Genomic DNA, 17,068 nt, shown 5'->3' with positions numbered 1-17,068 from the left:
TGTTTGGTATATATATATATATATATATACATATATATATACCTTTTAGACTGTGAGCCCACTGTTGGGTAGGGACCGTCTCTATACATTGCCAACTTGGACTTTCCAAGCGCTTAGTCCAGTGCTCTGCACACAGTAAGTGCTCAATAAATACGATTGATGATGATGATATATATGTTATATACCTGTATACCTTATATACCTGTATATATGTTTATGTACCTGTATATACCTTATATATATGTTTATATACCTGTATATATGTGTATATATATTTGTACAGATTTATTAATCTTTTTACTTATTTTACTTGTCCATCTCTATTCTATTCTATTTTCTTTTGTTAGTATGTTTGGTTTTGTTCTCCGCCTCCCCCTTCTAGACTGTGAGCCCACTGTTGGGTAGGGACCGTCTCTAGATGTTGCCAATTTATACTTCCCAAGCGCTTAGTACAGTGCTCTGCACACCGTAAGCGCTCAATAAATACGATTGATGATGATGCTCTGCACATAGTAAGCGCTCAATAAATACGATTGATGATGATGACGATCGGACCCCAGACGACCGCAGCACGGGGCACGTTTTCACTCCTTTTATTGGGGGGCGGGGAGGGTGGGCTTCATCCAGACAAGCACCCCCCTCCCCACGGCAGCGTCCCCTGGCCAATCACCGAGTATAAAAAAATATAACATAAAAAGGGAGCCGAAGTGGGTCACCCTGCTTGGCGGAGGAGGAGGAAGGAAGAGGTTGGCCTGATGGAGAGGGGTCCGGGGGCGGGTTGAGCAGGGTGGTGGCGACTGTGTTTGGCTTTTGAAGTGTGAAGGCAAGGAGGATCCCAAGCTCTTCAGGACCCGGGGCCTCCAGAGGCAAGCTAGTGGTTGAATGCGGAGGGGAAGGGGGACGAGAGGGGTCCCTGAGCGGGGGCCGGGACCCCGGAGGCCCTTGGAGTCCACACTGGGCCCGCCGCGGACCCCCAACCAGATTCAAGGCACCGGGGCCCCTCGCACTCTAATCGGATGCCGCTCTCGGCCCCGAGGTGGAGGGAGTCGGCGTCCACCCCAGGCTCCAAGGTCCGAGGGATTCCCGGGCCGGCGGAGGCAGGACGACAAACATTCCCCTTTTCGCCAAGGCACTTGCAGCTGGGGGCTCCGCAGGCGACAGGAGGAGGAAGAGGAGGAGGAGGAGGCACAGCGGAGAGGAGGCCCAAGCCTGGATCCTCACGCGAACATGGTCAGCTGTAACCACTGCAGGGAGAGGGTGGATAATTAATAATCATTAGGGCACTTATTAAGCGCTTACTGTGTGCTAAGCACTGTTCTTAGGGCTGGGGTAAATGCAAGTTTACAAGTCTAAGTGCGCTTAGAGCAGTGCTGGGCACATTGTAAGCGCTTAAGAAATGCCATCATTACTATTATTATTATTACAAGTTATACTAATTACGGCACTTATTAAGCGCTTACTATGTGCCCAGCACTGTTCTTAGGACTGGGGTAAATGCAAGTTTACAAGTCTAAGTGCGCTTAGAACAGTGCTGGGCACATTGTAAGCGCTTAAGAAATGCCATCATTACTATTATTATTATTATAAGTTATAATAATTACAGCACTTATTAAGCGCTTACTATGTGCCAAGCACTGTTCTTAGGGCTGGCGTAAATGCGAGTTTACAAGTCTAAGTGCGCTTAGAACAGTGCTGGGCACATTGTAAGCGCTTAAGAAATCCCATCATTACTATTATTATTATAAGTTATAATAATTACGGCACTTATTAAGCGCTTACTCTGTGCCAAGCACTGTTCTTAGGGCTGGCATAAATGCAAGTTTACAAGTCTAAGTGCGCTTAGAACAGTGCTTGGCACATTGTAAGTGCTCAATAAATGCCATCATTACTATTATTATTATTGCAAGTTATAATAATTACGGCACTTATTAAGCGCTTACTATGTGCCAAGCACTGTTCTTAAGGCTGGGGTAAATACAAGTTTACAAGTCTAAGTGCGCTTAGAACAGTGCTGGGCACATTGTAAGCGCTTAAGAAATGCCATCATTACTATTATTATTATTGCAAGTTATAATAATTATGGCACTTATTAAGCGCTTACTATGTGCCAAGCACTGTTCTTAGGGCTGGCGTAAATACGAGTTTACAAGTCTAAGTGCGCTTAGAACAGTGCTGGGCACATTGTAAGCGCTTAAGAAATGCCATCATTACTATAATTATTATTACAAGTTATACTAATTACGGCACTTATTAAGCGCTTACTATGTGCCAAGCACTGTTCTTAGGGCTGGGGTAAATGAGAGTTTACAAGTCTAAGTGCGCTTAGAACAGTGCTGGGCACATTGTAAGCGCTTAAGAAATGCCATCATTACTATTATTATTATTGCAAGTTATAATAATCACGGCACTTATTAAGCGCTTACTATGTGCCAAGCACTGTTCTTAGGGCTGGGGTAAATGCGAGTTTACAAGTCTAAGTGCGCTTAGAACAGTGCTTGGCACATTGTAAGCGCTTAAGAAATGTCATCATTACTATTATTATTATTACAAGTTATAATCATTAGGGCACTTATTAAGCGCTTACTATGTGCCAAGCACTGTTCTTAGCACTGGGGTAAATGAGAGTTTACAAGTCTAAGTGCGCTTAGAACAGTGCTGGGCACATTGTAAGCGCTTAAGAAATGCCATCATTACTATTATTATTATTACAAGTTATACTAATTACAGCACTTATTAAGCGCTTACTATGTGCCAAGCGCTGTTCTTAGGGCTGGGGTAAATGCAAGTTCACAAGCCTAAGTGCGCTTAGAACAGTGCTGGGCACATTGTAAGCCCTTAAGAAATGCCATCATTACTATTATTATTATTACAAGTTATAATAATTACGGCACTTATTAAGCGCTTACTATGTGCCAAGCACTGTTCTTAGGGTTGGGGTAAATGCAAGTTTACAAGCCTAAGTGCGCTTAGAACAGTGCTGGGCACATTGTAAGTGCTTAAGAAATGCCATCATTACTATTATTATTATTGCAAGTTATAATAATTACGGCACTTATTAAGCGCTTACTATGTGCTAAGCACTGTTCTTAGGGCTGGGGTAAATGCAAGTTTACGAGTCTAAGTGCGCTTAGAACAGTGCTTGGCACATTGTAAGCGCTCAATAAATGCCATCATTACTATTATTATTATTACAAGTTATAATAATTACGGCACTTATTAAGCGCTTACTATGTGCCAAGCACTGTTCTTAGGGCTGGGGTAAATGAGAGTTTACAAGCCTAAGTGAGCTTAGAACAGTGCTGGGCACATTGTAAGCGCTTAAGAAATGCCATCATTACTATTATTATTACAACAAGTTATAATAATTACGGCACTTATTAAGCGCTTACTATGTGCCATGCACTGTTCTTAGGGCTGGGGTAAATGTGAGTTTACATGTCTAAGTGCGCTTAGAACAGTGCTTGGCACATTGTAAGCGCTCAATAAATGCCATCATTACTATTATTATTATTACAAGTTATACTAATTACGGCACTTATTAAGCGCTTACTATGTGCCAAGCACTGTTCTTAGGGCTGGCGTAAATGCGAGTTTACAAGTCTAAGTGCGCTTAGAACAGTGCTGGGCACATTGTAAGTGCTTAAGAAATGCCATCATTACTATTATTATTATTATTACAAGTTATAATAATTACGGCACTTATTAAGCGCTTACTATTTGCCAAGCACTGTTCTTAGGGCTGGCGTAAATACGAGTTTACAAGTCTAAGTGCGCTTAGAACAGTGCTGGGCACATTGTAAGCGCTTAAGAAATGCCATCATTACTATTATTATTATTACAAGTTATACTAATTACGGCACTTATTAAGCGCTTACTATGTGCCAAGCACTGTTCTTAGGGCTGGGGTAAATGAGAGTTTACAAGTCTAAGTGCGCTTAGAACAGTGCTGGGCACATTGTAAGTGCTTAAGAAATGCCATCATTACTATTATCATTATTATTACAAGTTATAATAATTACGGCACTTATTAAATGCTTACTATGTGCCAAGCACTGTTCTTAGGGCTGGGGTAAATGCGAGTTTACAAGTCTAAGTGCGCTTAGAACAGTGCTGGGCACATTGTAAGCGCTTAAGAAATGCCATCATTACTATTATTATTATTACAAGTTATAATCATTACGGCACTAATTAAGCGCTTACTATGTGCCAAGCACTGTTCTTAGGGCTGGTGTAAATGCGAGTTTACAAGTCTAAGTGTGCTTAGAACAGTGCTTGGCACATTGTAAGCACTTAAGAAATGCCATCATTACTATTATTATTATTACAAGTTATAATAATTACGGCACTTATTAAGCGCTTACTATGTGCCAAGCACTGTTCTTAGGGCTGGCGTAAATACGAGTTTACAAGTCTAAGTGCGCTTAGAACAGTACTTGGCACAATGTAAGCGCTTAATAAATGCCATCATTAATATTATTATTATTACAAGTTATAATAATTACGGCACTTATTAAGCGCTTACTATGTGCCAAGCACTGTTCTTAGGGCTGGGGTAAATGCAAGTTTACAAGTCTAAGTGCGCTTAGAACAGTGCTTGGCACATTGTAAGCGCTTAATAAATGCCATCATTACTATTATTATTATTACAAGTTATTCAGGTCAGGCACAGCTCGTGTCCCCCATGGGGCTCACGCTCTTATCCAAATCTCCTTCAAATCCCGGCTCCGCCACTTGTCAGCTGTGTGACTTTGGGCGAGTCACTTCACTTCTCTGGGCCTCAGTTACCTCATCTGGAAAATGGGGATGAAGACTGGGAGCCCCCCGTGGGACAACCCGATCACCTTGTATCCCCCCCAGCGCTTAGAACAGTGCTTCGCACACAGTAAGTGCTTAATAAATGCCATCATCATCATCATTATTATCCCCGTTTTACAGATGAGGTCACTGAGGCCCAGAGAAGTGAAGTGACTTGCTCAAGGTCACACACCAGACAGGTGGCGGAGCCAGGGACCGTCTCTATATGTTGCCGACTTGTACTTCCCAAGCGCTTAGTACAGTGCTCTGCACACAGTAAGCGCTCAATAAATACGACTCAATGAATGAACCCAAGTCCTTCTGACTCCAAGGCTGGGCTCTATCCACAAGGCGCCAGAAGCAGCGTGGCTCAGCTGCAAGAGCCCGGGCTTGGGAGTCAGAGGTCGTGGGTTCTAATCCTGACTCCGCCACATGTCTGCTGTGTGACCTTGGGCAAGTCACTTCACTTCTCTGAGCCTCAGTGACCTCATCTGTCAAATGGGGATGAAGACTGTGAGCCCCCCGTGGGACAACCTGATCACCTTGTATCCCTTCCCCCCAGTGCTTAGAACACTGCTTCGCACGTACTAAGTGCTTTACAAATGCCATCATTATTAATCACTACTATTATTATTATTATTAAGCCCACGCTGTATCAGAACCCCCAGGGGCCAGGCAACAGCCCCCAGTTTTCAGCCCAGGGTACCCCCCTTGGCATCCTCTATCCTAATCCTCCTCAACCTCTCAGCTGCCTTTGACACTGTGGCCCACCCCCTTCTCCTCAACACGCTATCCGACCTTGGCTTCACAGACTCCGTCCTCTCCTGGTTCTCCTCTTACCTCTCCGGCCGTTCTTTCTCAGTCTCTTTTGCGGGCTCCTCCTCCCCCTCCCATCCCCTTACTGTGGGGGTTCCTCAAGGTTCAGTTCTGGGTCCCCTTCTGTTCTCGATCTACACTCACTCCCTTGGTGACCTCATTCGCTCCCACGGCTTCAACTATCATCTCTACGCTGATGACACCCAGATCTCCATCTCCGCCCCTGCTCTCTCCCCCTCCCTCCAGGCTCGCATCTCCTCCTGCCTTCAGGACATCTCCATCTGGATGTCTGCCCGCCACCTAAAACTCAACATGTCCAAGACTGAACTCCTTGTCTTCCCTCCCAAACCCTGCCCTCTCCTTGACTTTCCCATCACTATTGACGGCACTACCATCCTTCCCGTCTCACGAGCCCGCAACCTTGGTGTCATCCTCGACTCCGCTCTCTCGTTCACCCCTCACAATCAAGCCGTCACCAAAACCTGCCGGTCTCAGCTCCGCAACATTGCCAAGATCCGCCCTTTCCTCTCCATCCAAACCGCTACCCTGCTCATTCAAGCTCTCATCCTACCCCATCTGGACTACTGTACCAGCATCCTCTCCCATCTCCCATCCTCTTGTCTCTCCCCTCTTCAATCCATCCTTCACACCACTGCCCGGATTGTCTTTGTCCAGAAACGCTCTGGGCATGTTACTCCCCTCCTCAAAAATCACCAGTGGCTACCAGTCAACCTAAGCATCAGGCAGAAACTCCTCACCCTGGGCTTCAAGGCTGTCCATCCCCTCACCCCCTCCTCCCTCACCTCCCTTCTCTCCTTCTCCAGCCCACCCCGCACCCTGGAGCTAATCTCCTCACCGTACCTCGTTCTCGCCTGTCCCGCCATCGACCCCTGGCCCACATTCTCCCCCTGGCCCAGAATGGCCTCCCTCTGCCCATCCGCCGCACTAGCTCTCTTCCTCCCTTCAAGGCCCTACTGAGAGCTCACCTCCTCCAGGAGGCCTTCCCAAACTGAGCCCCCTCCTTCCTCTCCCCCTCCTTCCCCTCTCCATTCCTCCCGCCTTACCTCCTTTCCTTCCCCACAGCACCTGTGTATATGTTTGTACGTAGTTATTGCTCTATTTATTTATTTATTTTACTTGTACATATTTATTCTATTTATTTTATTTTGTTAATATGTTTTGTTCTCTGTCTCCCCCTTCTAGACTGTGAGCCCACTGTTGGGTAGGGACCGTCTCTATATGTTGCCAACTTGTACTTCCCAAGTGCTTAGTACAGTGCTCTGCACACAGTAAGCGCTCAATAAATACGATTGAATGAATGAATGAATGAATCCTCCAAACTCCAGGAGTCCCGAGGGGCTGTCCTGCACTCCCACCACTCAGTCTGTCTTCCCTGCCCCTGCTCCCAGGCCAGAAGAGGCAGGAAGAAGGAACATTTTACCTTAAACAGATCAAAAGTCACGACTCCATCTTTATCCGTGTCCAGAGTCTGGAAAAACCCTGGGAGAGAGGGGAGAGCGGCCGTGAGGTCGGGATCTATATGTTGCTAATTTGTACTTCCCAAGCGCTTAGTACAGTGCTCTGCACACAGTAAGCGCTCAATAAATATGATTGATGATGATGATGATGATGCTATTGACACCTGTCTACTTGTTTTGTTTTCCTGTCTGTCTCCCCCTTCTAGACTGTGAGCCCATTGTTGGGCACGGATTGTCTCTATCCGTTGCCGAATTGTACTTTCCAAGCGCTTAGTCCAGTGCTCTGCACACAGTAAGCGCTCAATAAATACGACTGAATGAATGAGTGAACGATGGCAGTGGGGCCGCGACCCGCCCCCTCCTCCGGGGACCGGAGACGTGGCCGCCCCTCCATCGCTGGATCGTTGGCTAAGCCAGGGGAAACCGAGGCACAGAGGGGCAGGGCAGATGTCACCGTGGCTCAGTGGAAAAGAGCCCGGGCTTCAAATGGGTTCAAATCCCGGCTCCGCCACTTGTCAGCTGTGTGACTTTGGGCAAGGCACTTCACTTCTCTGGGCCTCAGTGACCTCATCTGTAAAATGGAGGTGAAGGCTGTGAGCCCCCTGTGGGACAACCTCATCACCTTGTATCCTCCCCAGCGCTTAGAACAGTGCTTTGCACATAGTAAGCGCTTAATAAATGCCATTATTATTATTATGTCAGAAGAGAAGATGGGTTTCCTGCTGCTTTTAAGCAAAGCCCAGACTCTCGGCTGGGGTCCCTCCCTTTAGATTTAGGGAAAAGGTGGGATGGCTGGATGGGAAGAAGGGGAGAACGGGAGGGACAGCTGGGGTGTTCCCCTTTTAGACTGTGAGCCCACTGTCGGGTAGGGACCGTCTCTATACGTTGCCAACTTGTGCTTCCCAAGCGCTTAGTCCAGCGCTCTGCACACAGTAAGCGCTCAATAAATACGACTGATTGACTGACTGATCGGGGTGGAAAGGGAGCAACTCACGGAACATGGTCTCCAAGCGCACGAGGCAGCAGACGAAGTTGTCGAAGTCGACGGCCAGGTCGGGCTCGGAGTAGCGCGTGATGAGGAGCTCATACAGCTTCTTATTCAGCTTGAACCCTGGGCCCAGGGCGGGGGCGGCGAGAAAAATGGGTCTGGTTTATGGATCTATTGATTTTGTGAACGACCTGCATTTAGCTTTCATTCGATTTATTCTGACGACTTGACACCCGTCCACATGTTTTGGTTTGTGGTCTGTCTCCCCCTTCTAGACCGCGCGCCCGCTGTTGGGTAGGGACCGTCTCTAGATGATGCCAACTTGTCCTTCCCAAGCGCTTAGTCCAGTGCTCTGCACACAGTAAGCGCTCAATAAATACGATTGAATGAATTCATTGAATGAATGAATAAATACGATTGAATGAATGAATGATTACTAGTCCAGGGCTCTGCACACAATAAGCGCTCGATAAATACGATTGAATGAATTCATTGAATGAATGAATAAATACGATTGAATGAATGAATGATTATTAGTCCAGGGCTCTGCACACAATAAGCGCTCCAAAAATATAACTGAATGAATGATTATTAGTCCAGTGCTCTGCACACAGTAAGCGCTCCATAAATACAACTGAATGAATGAATGATTATTAGTCCAGTGCTCCTCACACAGTAAGCGCTCCATAAATATGACTGAATGAATTACTCCAGTGCTCTGCACACAATAAGCGCTCCATAAATGACTGACTGACTGAATGATTATTAGTCCAGTGCTCTGCACACAGTAAGTGCTCCATAAAAACGATTGAATGAATGATTTAGTCCAGTGCTCTGCACACAGTAAGCGCTCCATAAATACGATTGAATGAATGAATGATTTAGTCCAGTGCTCTGCACACAATAAGCGCTCCATAAATACGACTAAATGAATGAATGATTATTAGTCCACTGCTCTGCACACAGTAAGCGCTCCATAAATACAATCGAATGAATGATTTAGTCCAGTGCTCTGCACACAGTAAGCGCTCCATAAATACGATTGAATGAATGAATGATTTAGTCCAGTGCTCTGAATACAATAAGTGCTCCATAAATACGACTGAATTAATGATTATTAGTCCAGTGCTCTGCACACAGTAAGCGCTCCATAAATACGATTGAATGAATGATTTAGTCCAGTGCTCTGCACACAATAAGCGCTCCATAAATACGAATGACTGAATGAATACTAGTACAGTGCTCTGCACACAGTAAGTGCTCCATAAATACCATTGAATGAATGAATGATTTAGTCCAGTGCTCTCCACACAATAAGCACTCCATAAGTACAACTGAATGAATGATTATTAGTCCAGTGCTCTGCACACAGTAAGCACTCCATAAATACAATTGAATGAATGAATGATTTAGTCCAGTGCTCTGCATACAGTAAGTGCTCCATAAATACCATTGAATGAATGAATGATTTAGTCCAGTGCTCTGCACACAGTAAGCGCTCCATAAATACGATTGAATGAATGAATGATTTAGTCCAGTGCTCTGCACACAATAAGGGCTCCATAAATACGACTGAATGAATGAATATTAGTCCAGTGCTCTACACACAGTAAGCGCTCCATAAATACAATCGAATGAATGATTTAGTCCAGTGCTCTGCACACAATAAGCACTCCATAAATATGACTGAATGAATGATTATTAGTCCAGTGCTTTGCACAGTAAGCGCTCCATAAATACGACTGAATGAATGATTTAGTCCAGTGTTCTGCACACAATAAGCACTCCACAAATATGACTGAAAGAAAGATTATTAGTCCAGTGCTCTGCACAGTAAGCGCTCCACAAACACAACTGAATGAATGAATGACGAATGATCACAATTGAATGATGAATGATCATTTGCCCAGTGCTCTGCGCACAGTAAGCGCTCCATAAATATAATTGAATGAATGATTATTAGTCCAGTGCTCTGCACACAGTAAGTGCTCCATAAATACGACTGACTGAATGCATGATTTAGCCCAGTGCTCCGCACACAGTAAGCACTCCATAAATACAATTGAATGAATGATTATTAGTCCAGTGCTCTGCACACAGTAAGTGCTCCATAAATACGATTGACTGAATGCATGATTTAGCCCAGTGCTCTGCACACAGTAAGCGCTCCATAAATACGATTGAGTGAATGAATGATTTAGTCCAGTGCTCTCCACACAGTAAGTGCTCCATAAAAACGATTGAATGAATGATTATTAGTCCAGTGCTCTGCACACAGTAAGTGCTCCATTAATACGATTGAATGAATAATGATTCGTCCAGTGCTCTGCACACAATAAGCACTCCATAAATACAACTGAATGAATAAATGAATGATTATTAGACCATTACTCCATGAATGAGTGAATGATGATTAGTCCAACGCTCTGCACACGGTAAACGCTCCATAAATACGACTGAATGAATGAATGATTTAGTCCAGTGCTCTGCACACAGTAAGCGCTCCATAAATACGATGGAATGTCCCCCTCTCCGTCCCCCCATCTTACCTCCTTCCCTACCCCACAGCACCTGTATACATGTATGTTTGTACATATTTATTACTCTATTTATTTACTTATTTTACTTGTACATATCTATTCTATTTATTGTATTTTGTTAGTATGTTTGGTTTTTTTTTTTCTCTGTCTCCCCCTTTTAGACTGTGAGCCCAATGTTGGGTAGGGACTGTCTCTATATGTTGCCAATTTGTACTTCCCAAGCGCTTAGTACAGTGCTCTGCACATAGTAAGCGCTCAATAAATATGATTGATTGATTGATTGATTGAATGAATGAATGAATGAATGAATAATTGTTATTATTCATGGCGCGGGGCGGGGGGGCAGTGCAGAGCTGTCGGTGGCCACCAGGGGGCGCCCGTGTCGCACGCCTAAACGGCGGCGGCAGCAACAGGTCGGGGGTCCGGTCCTTCATTCATTCATTCATTCAATCGTATTTACTGAGCGCCTACTGTGTGCAGAGCACTGGACTAATCAATCAATCAATCAATCGTATTTATTGAGCGCTTACTGTGTGCAGAGCACTGGACTAAGCGCTTGGGAAGTCCAAGTTGGCAACATCTAGAGACAGTCCCTACCCAACAGCAGGCTCACAGTCTAGAAGGGGGAGACAGAGAACAAAACCGAACATATTAACAAAATAAAATAAATAGATATGTACAAGTAAAATCAATCAATAAATAGAGTAATAAATAGGTACAAACATATGTACGTATATACAGGTGCTGTGGGGAAGGGAAGGAGGTAAGGCGGGGGGAATGGGGAGGGGGAGAGGAAGGAGGGGGCTCAGTCTGGGAAGGCCTCCTGGAGGAGGTGAGAGTGCAAGCCGGCCACAGATAGAGACGGGCCCTGTTTTGTTGTCTGTCTCCCCCCCTTCTAGCCTGTAAGCCCGTTGCTGGGGAGGGATTGTCTCTGGCGTGGCTCAGTGGAAAGAGCCCGGGCTTTGGAGTCAGAGGTCATGGGTTCAAATCCCAGCTCCACCGCTTGTCAGCTGTGTGACTTTGGACAAGTCACTTCACTTCTCTGGGCCTCAGTTCCCACACCTGTCAAATGGGGATTAAGACTAGGAGCCCCCCGTGGGACAACCTGATCACCTTGTAAACTCCCCAGTGCTTAGAACAGAGCTTTGCACATAATAAGCGCTTAACAAATGCCATTATTAATTATTATTATTATTATTATTCTCTGAGCCTCAGTGACCTCATCTGTCAAATGAAGATTAAGACTGTGAGCCCCACATGGGACAACTTGATCACCTTGTATCCCCCCAGCGCTTAGAACAGAGCTTTGCACATAGTAAGCACTTAACAAATGCCATTATTATTATTATTATTATTATTCTCTGAGCCTCAGTTACCTCATCTGTCAAATGAGGATTAAGACTGTGAGCCCCCTGTGGGACAACCTGATCACCTTGTAAACTCCCCAGCGCTTAGAACAGAGCTTTGCACATAGTAAGCGCTGAATAAATGTCATTATTATTATTATCATCATTATTTGTTGCCGGATTGCACTTTCCAAGCGCTTAGCCCAGCGCTCTGCACCCAGGAAGCGCTCAGTAAATAGGACTGAATGCATTCAGTGTGATTGCGAGAAGCAGCGTGCCTCAATGGAAAGAGCCCGGGCTTGGGAGTCAGAAGTCATGGGTTCAAATCCCGGCTCCGCCAATTGTCAGCTGTGTGACTTTGGGCAAGTCACTTCACTTCTCTGGGCCTCAGTCACCTCATCTGGAAAATGGGGGTGACGACTGTGGGCCCCACGTGGGACAACCTGATCACCTTGTAACGCCCCCCAGCGCTTAGAACAGTGCTTTGCACATAGTAAGCGCTTAATAAATGCCATCATTATTATTATTATTCTCTGGGCCTCAGTGCCCTCATCTGGAAAATGGGGATGAAGACCGTGAGCCCCCCGTGGGACAACCTGATCACCTTGTAAACTCCCCAGCGCTTAGAACGGTGCTTTGCACATAGTAAGCGCTTAATAAATGGCATCATTATTAAAGCAGGCCCTCACCTGCAGACTCCAGAGCCATCCGCATCTCGTAGGCGCTCATGCTGCCCGACTTGTCCAGGTCAAACTGGCGGAAGACCGACTGGGGGCGGGAGGGGGCGTGGTCAGACCGCGGGAGTGGGCGTGGTCACAGCGTGGTGGGCGGGGCTTGTGTGTGATTGGTGGAGCCAGAGCGAGGTGGGCGGGGGGCTTGCCTGTGATTGGCCGGGCCGGGGTGGGCGGGGGTTAGTGAGGTGGGCGGGGCGTTCGTGTGATTTGCGGAGGGCTGGGGTGGGCGTGGTCATAGCGGGGAGGGCGGGGCTTGTGTGTGATTGGTGGAGCCGGAGCGAGGTGGGCGGAGCTTGCATGTGATTGGCCGGAGGGGCGGGCGTGGATAGAAGGGAGGTGGGCGGTGCTTGCGTGATTGGTGGAGCCGGAGCGAGGTGGGCGGGGGCTCGCGTGTGATTGGCGGGGGCCGGGGTGGGCGTGGTCAGAGCGAGGAGGGCGGGGCTTGTGTGTGATTGGCGGAGCCGGCGAGAGGGGGGTGGGGCTTGTGTGTGATTGACCGGGCCCGTGCGGTGGGCGTGGTTAGTGAGGTGGGCGTGGCTTTCGTGCGGTTGGGGGCCTGGGTGGGCGTGGTCAGAGCGAAGCGATTGGGGCTTGTGTGTGACTGGTGGAGCCGGAGCGAGGTGGGCGGGGCTTGAGTGTGATTGGCGGGGCCGGTGGGCGTGGTCCGCGCGAAGTGGGCGTGGTCACCGCGAAGCGGGCGGGGCTTTTCTGTGATTGGTGGAGCCAGAGCGAGGTGGGCGGGGCTTGCGTGTGATTGACCGGCCCGGAGGGGCAGGCGTGGTTACAGGGGAGGTGGGCGGGGCTTGTGTGTGATTGGCGGCGGTCGGGTGGGCGTGGTCAGAGCGAGATGGGCGGGGCTTGCGTGTGATTGGCCGGGCCGGTGGACGTGGTTAGTGACGTGGGCGGGGCTTGTGTGTGATTGGCGGGGCCGGGTGGGCGTGGTCAGAGCGAGGCGGGCGGGGCTTGTGTTTGGTGGAGCCGGAACGAGGTGGGCGGGGCTTGAGTGTGATTAGCGGGGCCGGAGCGAGGTGGGCGGGGCTTTCGAGGGATTAGCCGGGGCTGGTGGGCGTGGTTAGTGAGGTGGGCGGGGCTTGCGTGTGATTGGCGGGCGCTGGAGAGGCGGGCGTGGTTAGAGGGGAGCTGGGCGGGGCTCGTGTGTGATTGGCGGGGCCGGGCGGGTGGGCGTGGCCAGAGCGAGTGGCCGGGGCTCGCGTGATTGGCGGGGCCGGGCGGGTGGGCGTGGTCAGAGAGAGGTGGGAGGGGCTTGAGTGTGATTGGCGGGGGCGGACGGGTGGGCGGGGTCAGCGTGGGGAGGGCGGGGCTTGTGTGTGACTGGCAGGGGAGGGTGGGTGGGGGGTAGAGCGTGATGGGCGGGGCTTGCGTGTGACCGCGGGGCCGGGCGGGCGGGCGTGGCCATCGCGCGCAGGCGCAGTGTCGGGCGGGGCGCTGCGCCGAGGGGCGTGGTCAGCGCGCGGTGGGCGGGGCCATCGCGCGCAGGCGCGGCGTCGGGCGGGGCCCGGTGCGGAGGGGCGTGGTCAGCGCGCGCGGGCGCAGTGTCGGGCGGGGCCCGGCGCGGAGGGGGCGTGGTCAGCGCGTGCATGCGCGGTTTGTGTTCTCACCAAGTAGTTCCTGATGCGGTTCCAGAGGACGTTGAACTCGACGAGGCCCAGCTTCCCGTTCCCGTCCCGCTGCGCCGCGTTAAGGGAGACGACACCCGCGCTGAGAAAGAAATGGGGAGGAGGGGGCCGGGATCCCCACCCCCTCAGGTCCCCCATCTCTCCTCTGAGCCCCACCGGGGATGACCTCATCACCTTGTAATAAGTCGTCATCATCATGGCATTGCTGAACCCCTGACTGTGTGCCAAGCACCGTTCTAAACGCCAGGGGGCGCTACAAGGGGATCCGGTTGTCCCACTTGGGGCTCCCAGTCTTCACCCCCATTTTACGGATGAGGGAACTGAGGCCCAGAGAGTAATAATGGCAATTATTAAGCACTTACTCTGTGCCAAAAACTGTTCTGATAATAATAATGATAGCAAGTACTGCGTGCAAAGCACCGTTCTGAACGCTAGGGGGAGCTACAAGGGGATCCGGTTGTCCCACTTGGGGCTCCCAGTCTTCACCCCCATTTTACGGATGAGGGAACTGAGGCCCAGAGAGTAATAATGGCAATTATTAAGCACTTACTACGTGCCAAAAACTGTTCTGATAATAATAATGATAGAGCGTACTGCGTGCAAAGCACCGTTCTGAACGCTAGGGGGAGCTACAAGGGGATCATCCCAGTCTTCACCCCCATTTTACAGATGAGGGAACTGAGGCCCAGAGAATAATAATGGCATTTATTAAGCACTTACTTGTGCCAAGCACTGTTCTAATAATAATAATAATGATAGCACTTACTGTGTGCAAAGCACTGTTCTAAGCGCTGGGGAGCTACAAGGGGATCCGGTTGTCCCACTTGGGGCTCCCAGTCTTCACCCCCATTTTACGGATGAGGGAACTGAGGCCCAGGGAATAATTGTGGCATTTATTAAGCACTTACTACGTGCCAAAAACTGTTCTGATAATAATAATGATAGCGCTTACTGCGTGCAAAGCACCGTTCTAAACGCTAGGGGGAGCTACAAGGGGATCCGGTTGTCCCACTTGGGGCTCCCAGTCTTCACCCCCATTTTACGGATGAGGGAACTGAGGCCCAGAGAAGAATAGTGGCATTTATTAAGCACTTACTCTGTGCCAAAAACTGTTCTGATAATAATAATGATAGCAAGTACTGCGTGCAAAGCACCGTTCTGAACGCTAGGGGGAGCTACAAGGGGATCATCCCAGTCTTCACCCCCATTTTACGGATGAGGGAACTGAGGCCCAGAGAATAATAGTGGCATTTATTAAGCACTTACTTGTGCCAAGCACTGTTCTAATAATAATAATAATGATAGCACTTACTGTGTGCAAAGCACTGTTCTAAGCGCTGGGGAGCTACAAGGGGATCCGGTTGTCCCACTTGGGGCTCACAGTCTTCACCCCCATTTTACGGATGAGGGAACTGAGGCCCAGGGAATAATTGTGGCATTTATTAAGCACTTACTACGTGCCAAAAACTGTTCTGATAATAATAATGATAGCGCTTACTGCGTGCAAAGCACCGTTCTAAACGCTAGGAGGAGCTACAAGGGGATCCGGTTGTCCCACTTGGGGCTCCCAGTCTTCACCCCCATTTTACGGATGAGGGAACTGAGGCCCAGAGAATAATAATGGCAATTATTAAGCACTTACTACGTGCCAAAAACTGTTCTGATAATAATAATGATAGCGCTTACTGCGTGCAAAGCACCATTCTGAACGCTAGGGGGAGCTACAAGGGGATCATCCCAGTCTTCACCCCCATTTTACAGATGAGGGAACTGAGGCCCAAAGAATAATAGTGGCATTTATTAAGCACTTACTACGTGCCAAGGACTGTTCTAATAATAATAATGATAGCGCCTACTGTGTGCAAAGCACTGTTCTAAGCACTGGGGAGCTACAAGGGGATCTGGTTGTCCCACTTGGGGCTCACAGTCTTCACCCCCATTTTGCGGATGAGGGAACTGAGGCCCAGAGAATAATAATGGCATTTATTAAGCACTTACTTGTGCCAAGCACTGTTCTAATAATAATAATAATGATAGCACTTACTGTGTGCAAAGCACTGTTCTAAGCGCTGGGGGGGACTACAAGGGGATCAGTTTGTCCCACTTGGGGCTCACAGTCTTCGCCCCCATTTTACAGATGAGGGAACTGAGGCCCAGAGAATAATAGTGGCATTTATTAAGCACTTACTATGTGCCAAGCCCTGTTCTAATAATAATAATGATAGCGCTTACTGTGTGCAAAGCACTGTTCTAAGCGCTGGGGAGGTTCCAAGGTGATCAGGTTGTCCCATGGTGGGGGCTCAGTCTTCATCCCCATTTGACAGATGAGGGAACTGAGGCCCAGAGAAGTGAAGCGACTTGCCCAAAGTCACCCAGCTGACAAGTGGCGGAGCTGTCCGGTAGGGACCGTCTCTCTATGTTGCCAACTTATACTTCCCAAGTGCTTAGTCAGGTGTTCTGCACACAGAAAGCGCTCAATAAATACGATTGAATGAATGAATGAATGAACTTGTACTTCCCAAGTGCTTAGTACAGTGCTCTGCACACAGAAAGCGCTCAATAAATACAACTGAATGAACGAATGAAGTGGTGGAGCCGGGATTAGAACCCACGACCTTTGGCTTCCAAACCCGTGCTCTTCCCATTAAACCACGCTGCTTCTCTACTTTCCAAGCGCTCAGTACAGTGCTCTGCACGCAGTAAGCACTCAATACTGAACGAATGAATGGATATCC

The 17,068-nt window shown here is 48.5% G+C and overlaps 1 protein-coding gene across 2 annotated transcripts in view; it reads right to left on the bottom strand.

Moving 5' to 3' along the window:
• Positions 1-578: 578 nt before the first annotated feature.
• The window catches only part of CAPN1 (calpain 1), a 74,964-nt gene continuing 58,474 nt past the window's right edge, over positions 579-17,068 (bottom strand). Inside the window, exons 18-22 of one of the 2 annotated variants that reach the window (XM_038764139.1) lie at positions 14,316-14,384; positions 12,652-12,730; positions 8,083-8,199; positions 7,052-7,110; positions 579-1,244 (exon numbers count right to left, since the gene is read on the bottom strand). In XM_038764139.1, the coding sequence (XP_038620067.1) occupies positions 1,218-1,244; positions 7,052-7,110; positions 8,083-8,199; positions 12,652-12,730; positions 14,316-14,384 (351 nt within the window). In that variant the 3' untranslated portion in view covers positions 579-1,217. Of the gene's footprint in view, positions 1,245-7,051; positions 7,111-8,082; positions 8,200-12,651; positions 12,731-14,315; positions 14,385-17,068 lie in introns of those variants that run through there. The other variant, XR_005455659.1, reaches the window with a different exon arrangement.

This window comes from Tachyglossus aculeatus, chromosome 22 (assembly GCF_015852505.1).
Source record: "Tachyglossus aculeatus isolate mTacAcu1 chromosome 22, mTacAcu1.pri, whole genome shotgun sequence".
NCBI classification, from domain to species: domain Eukaryota; kingdom Metazoa; phylum Chordata; class Mammalia; order Monotremata; family Tachyglossidae; genus Tachyglossus; species Tachyglossus aculeatus.
Note: the sequence above shows the minus strand (reverse complement) of the source record. Positions and strands in the feature narration are given on the sequence as shown.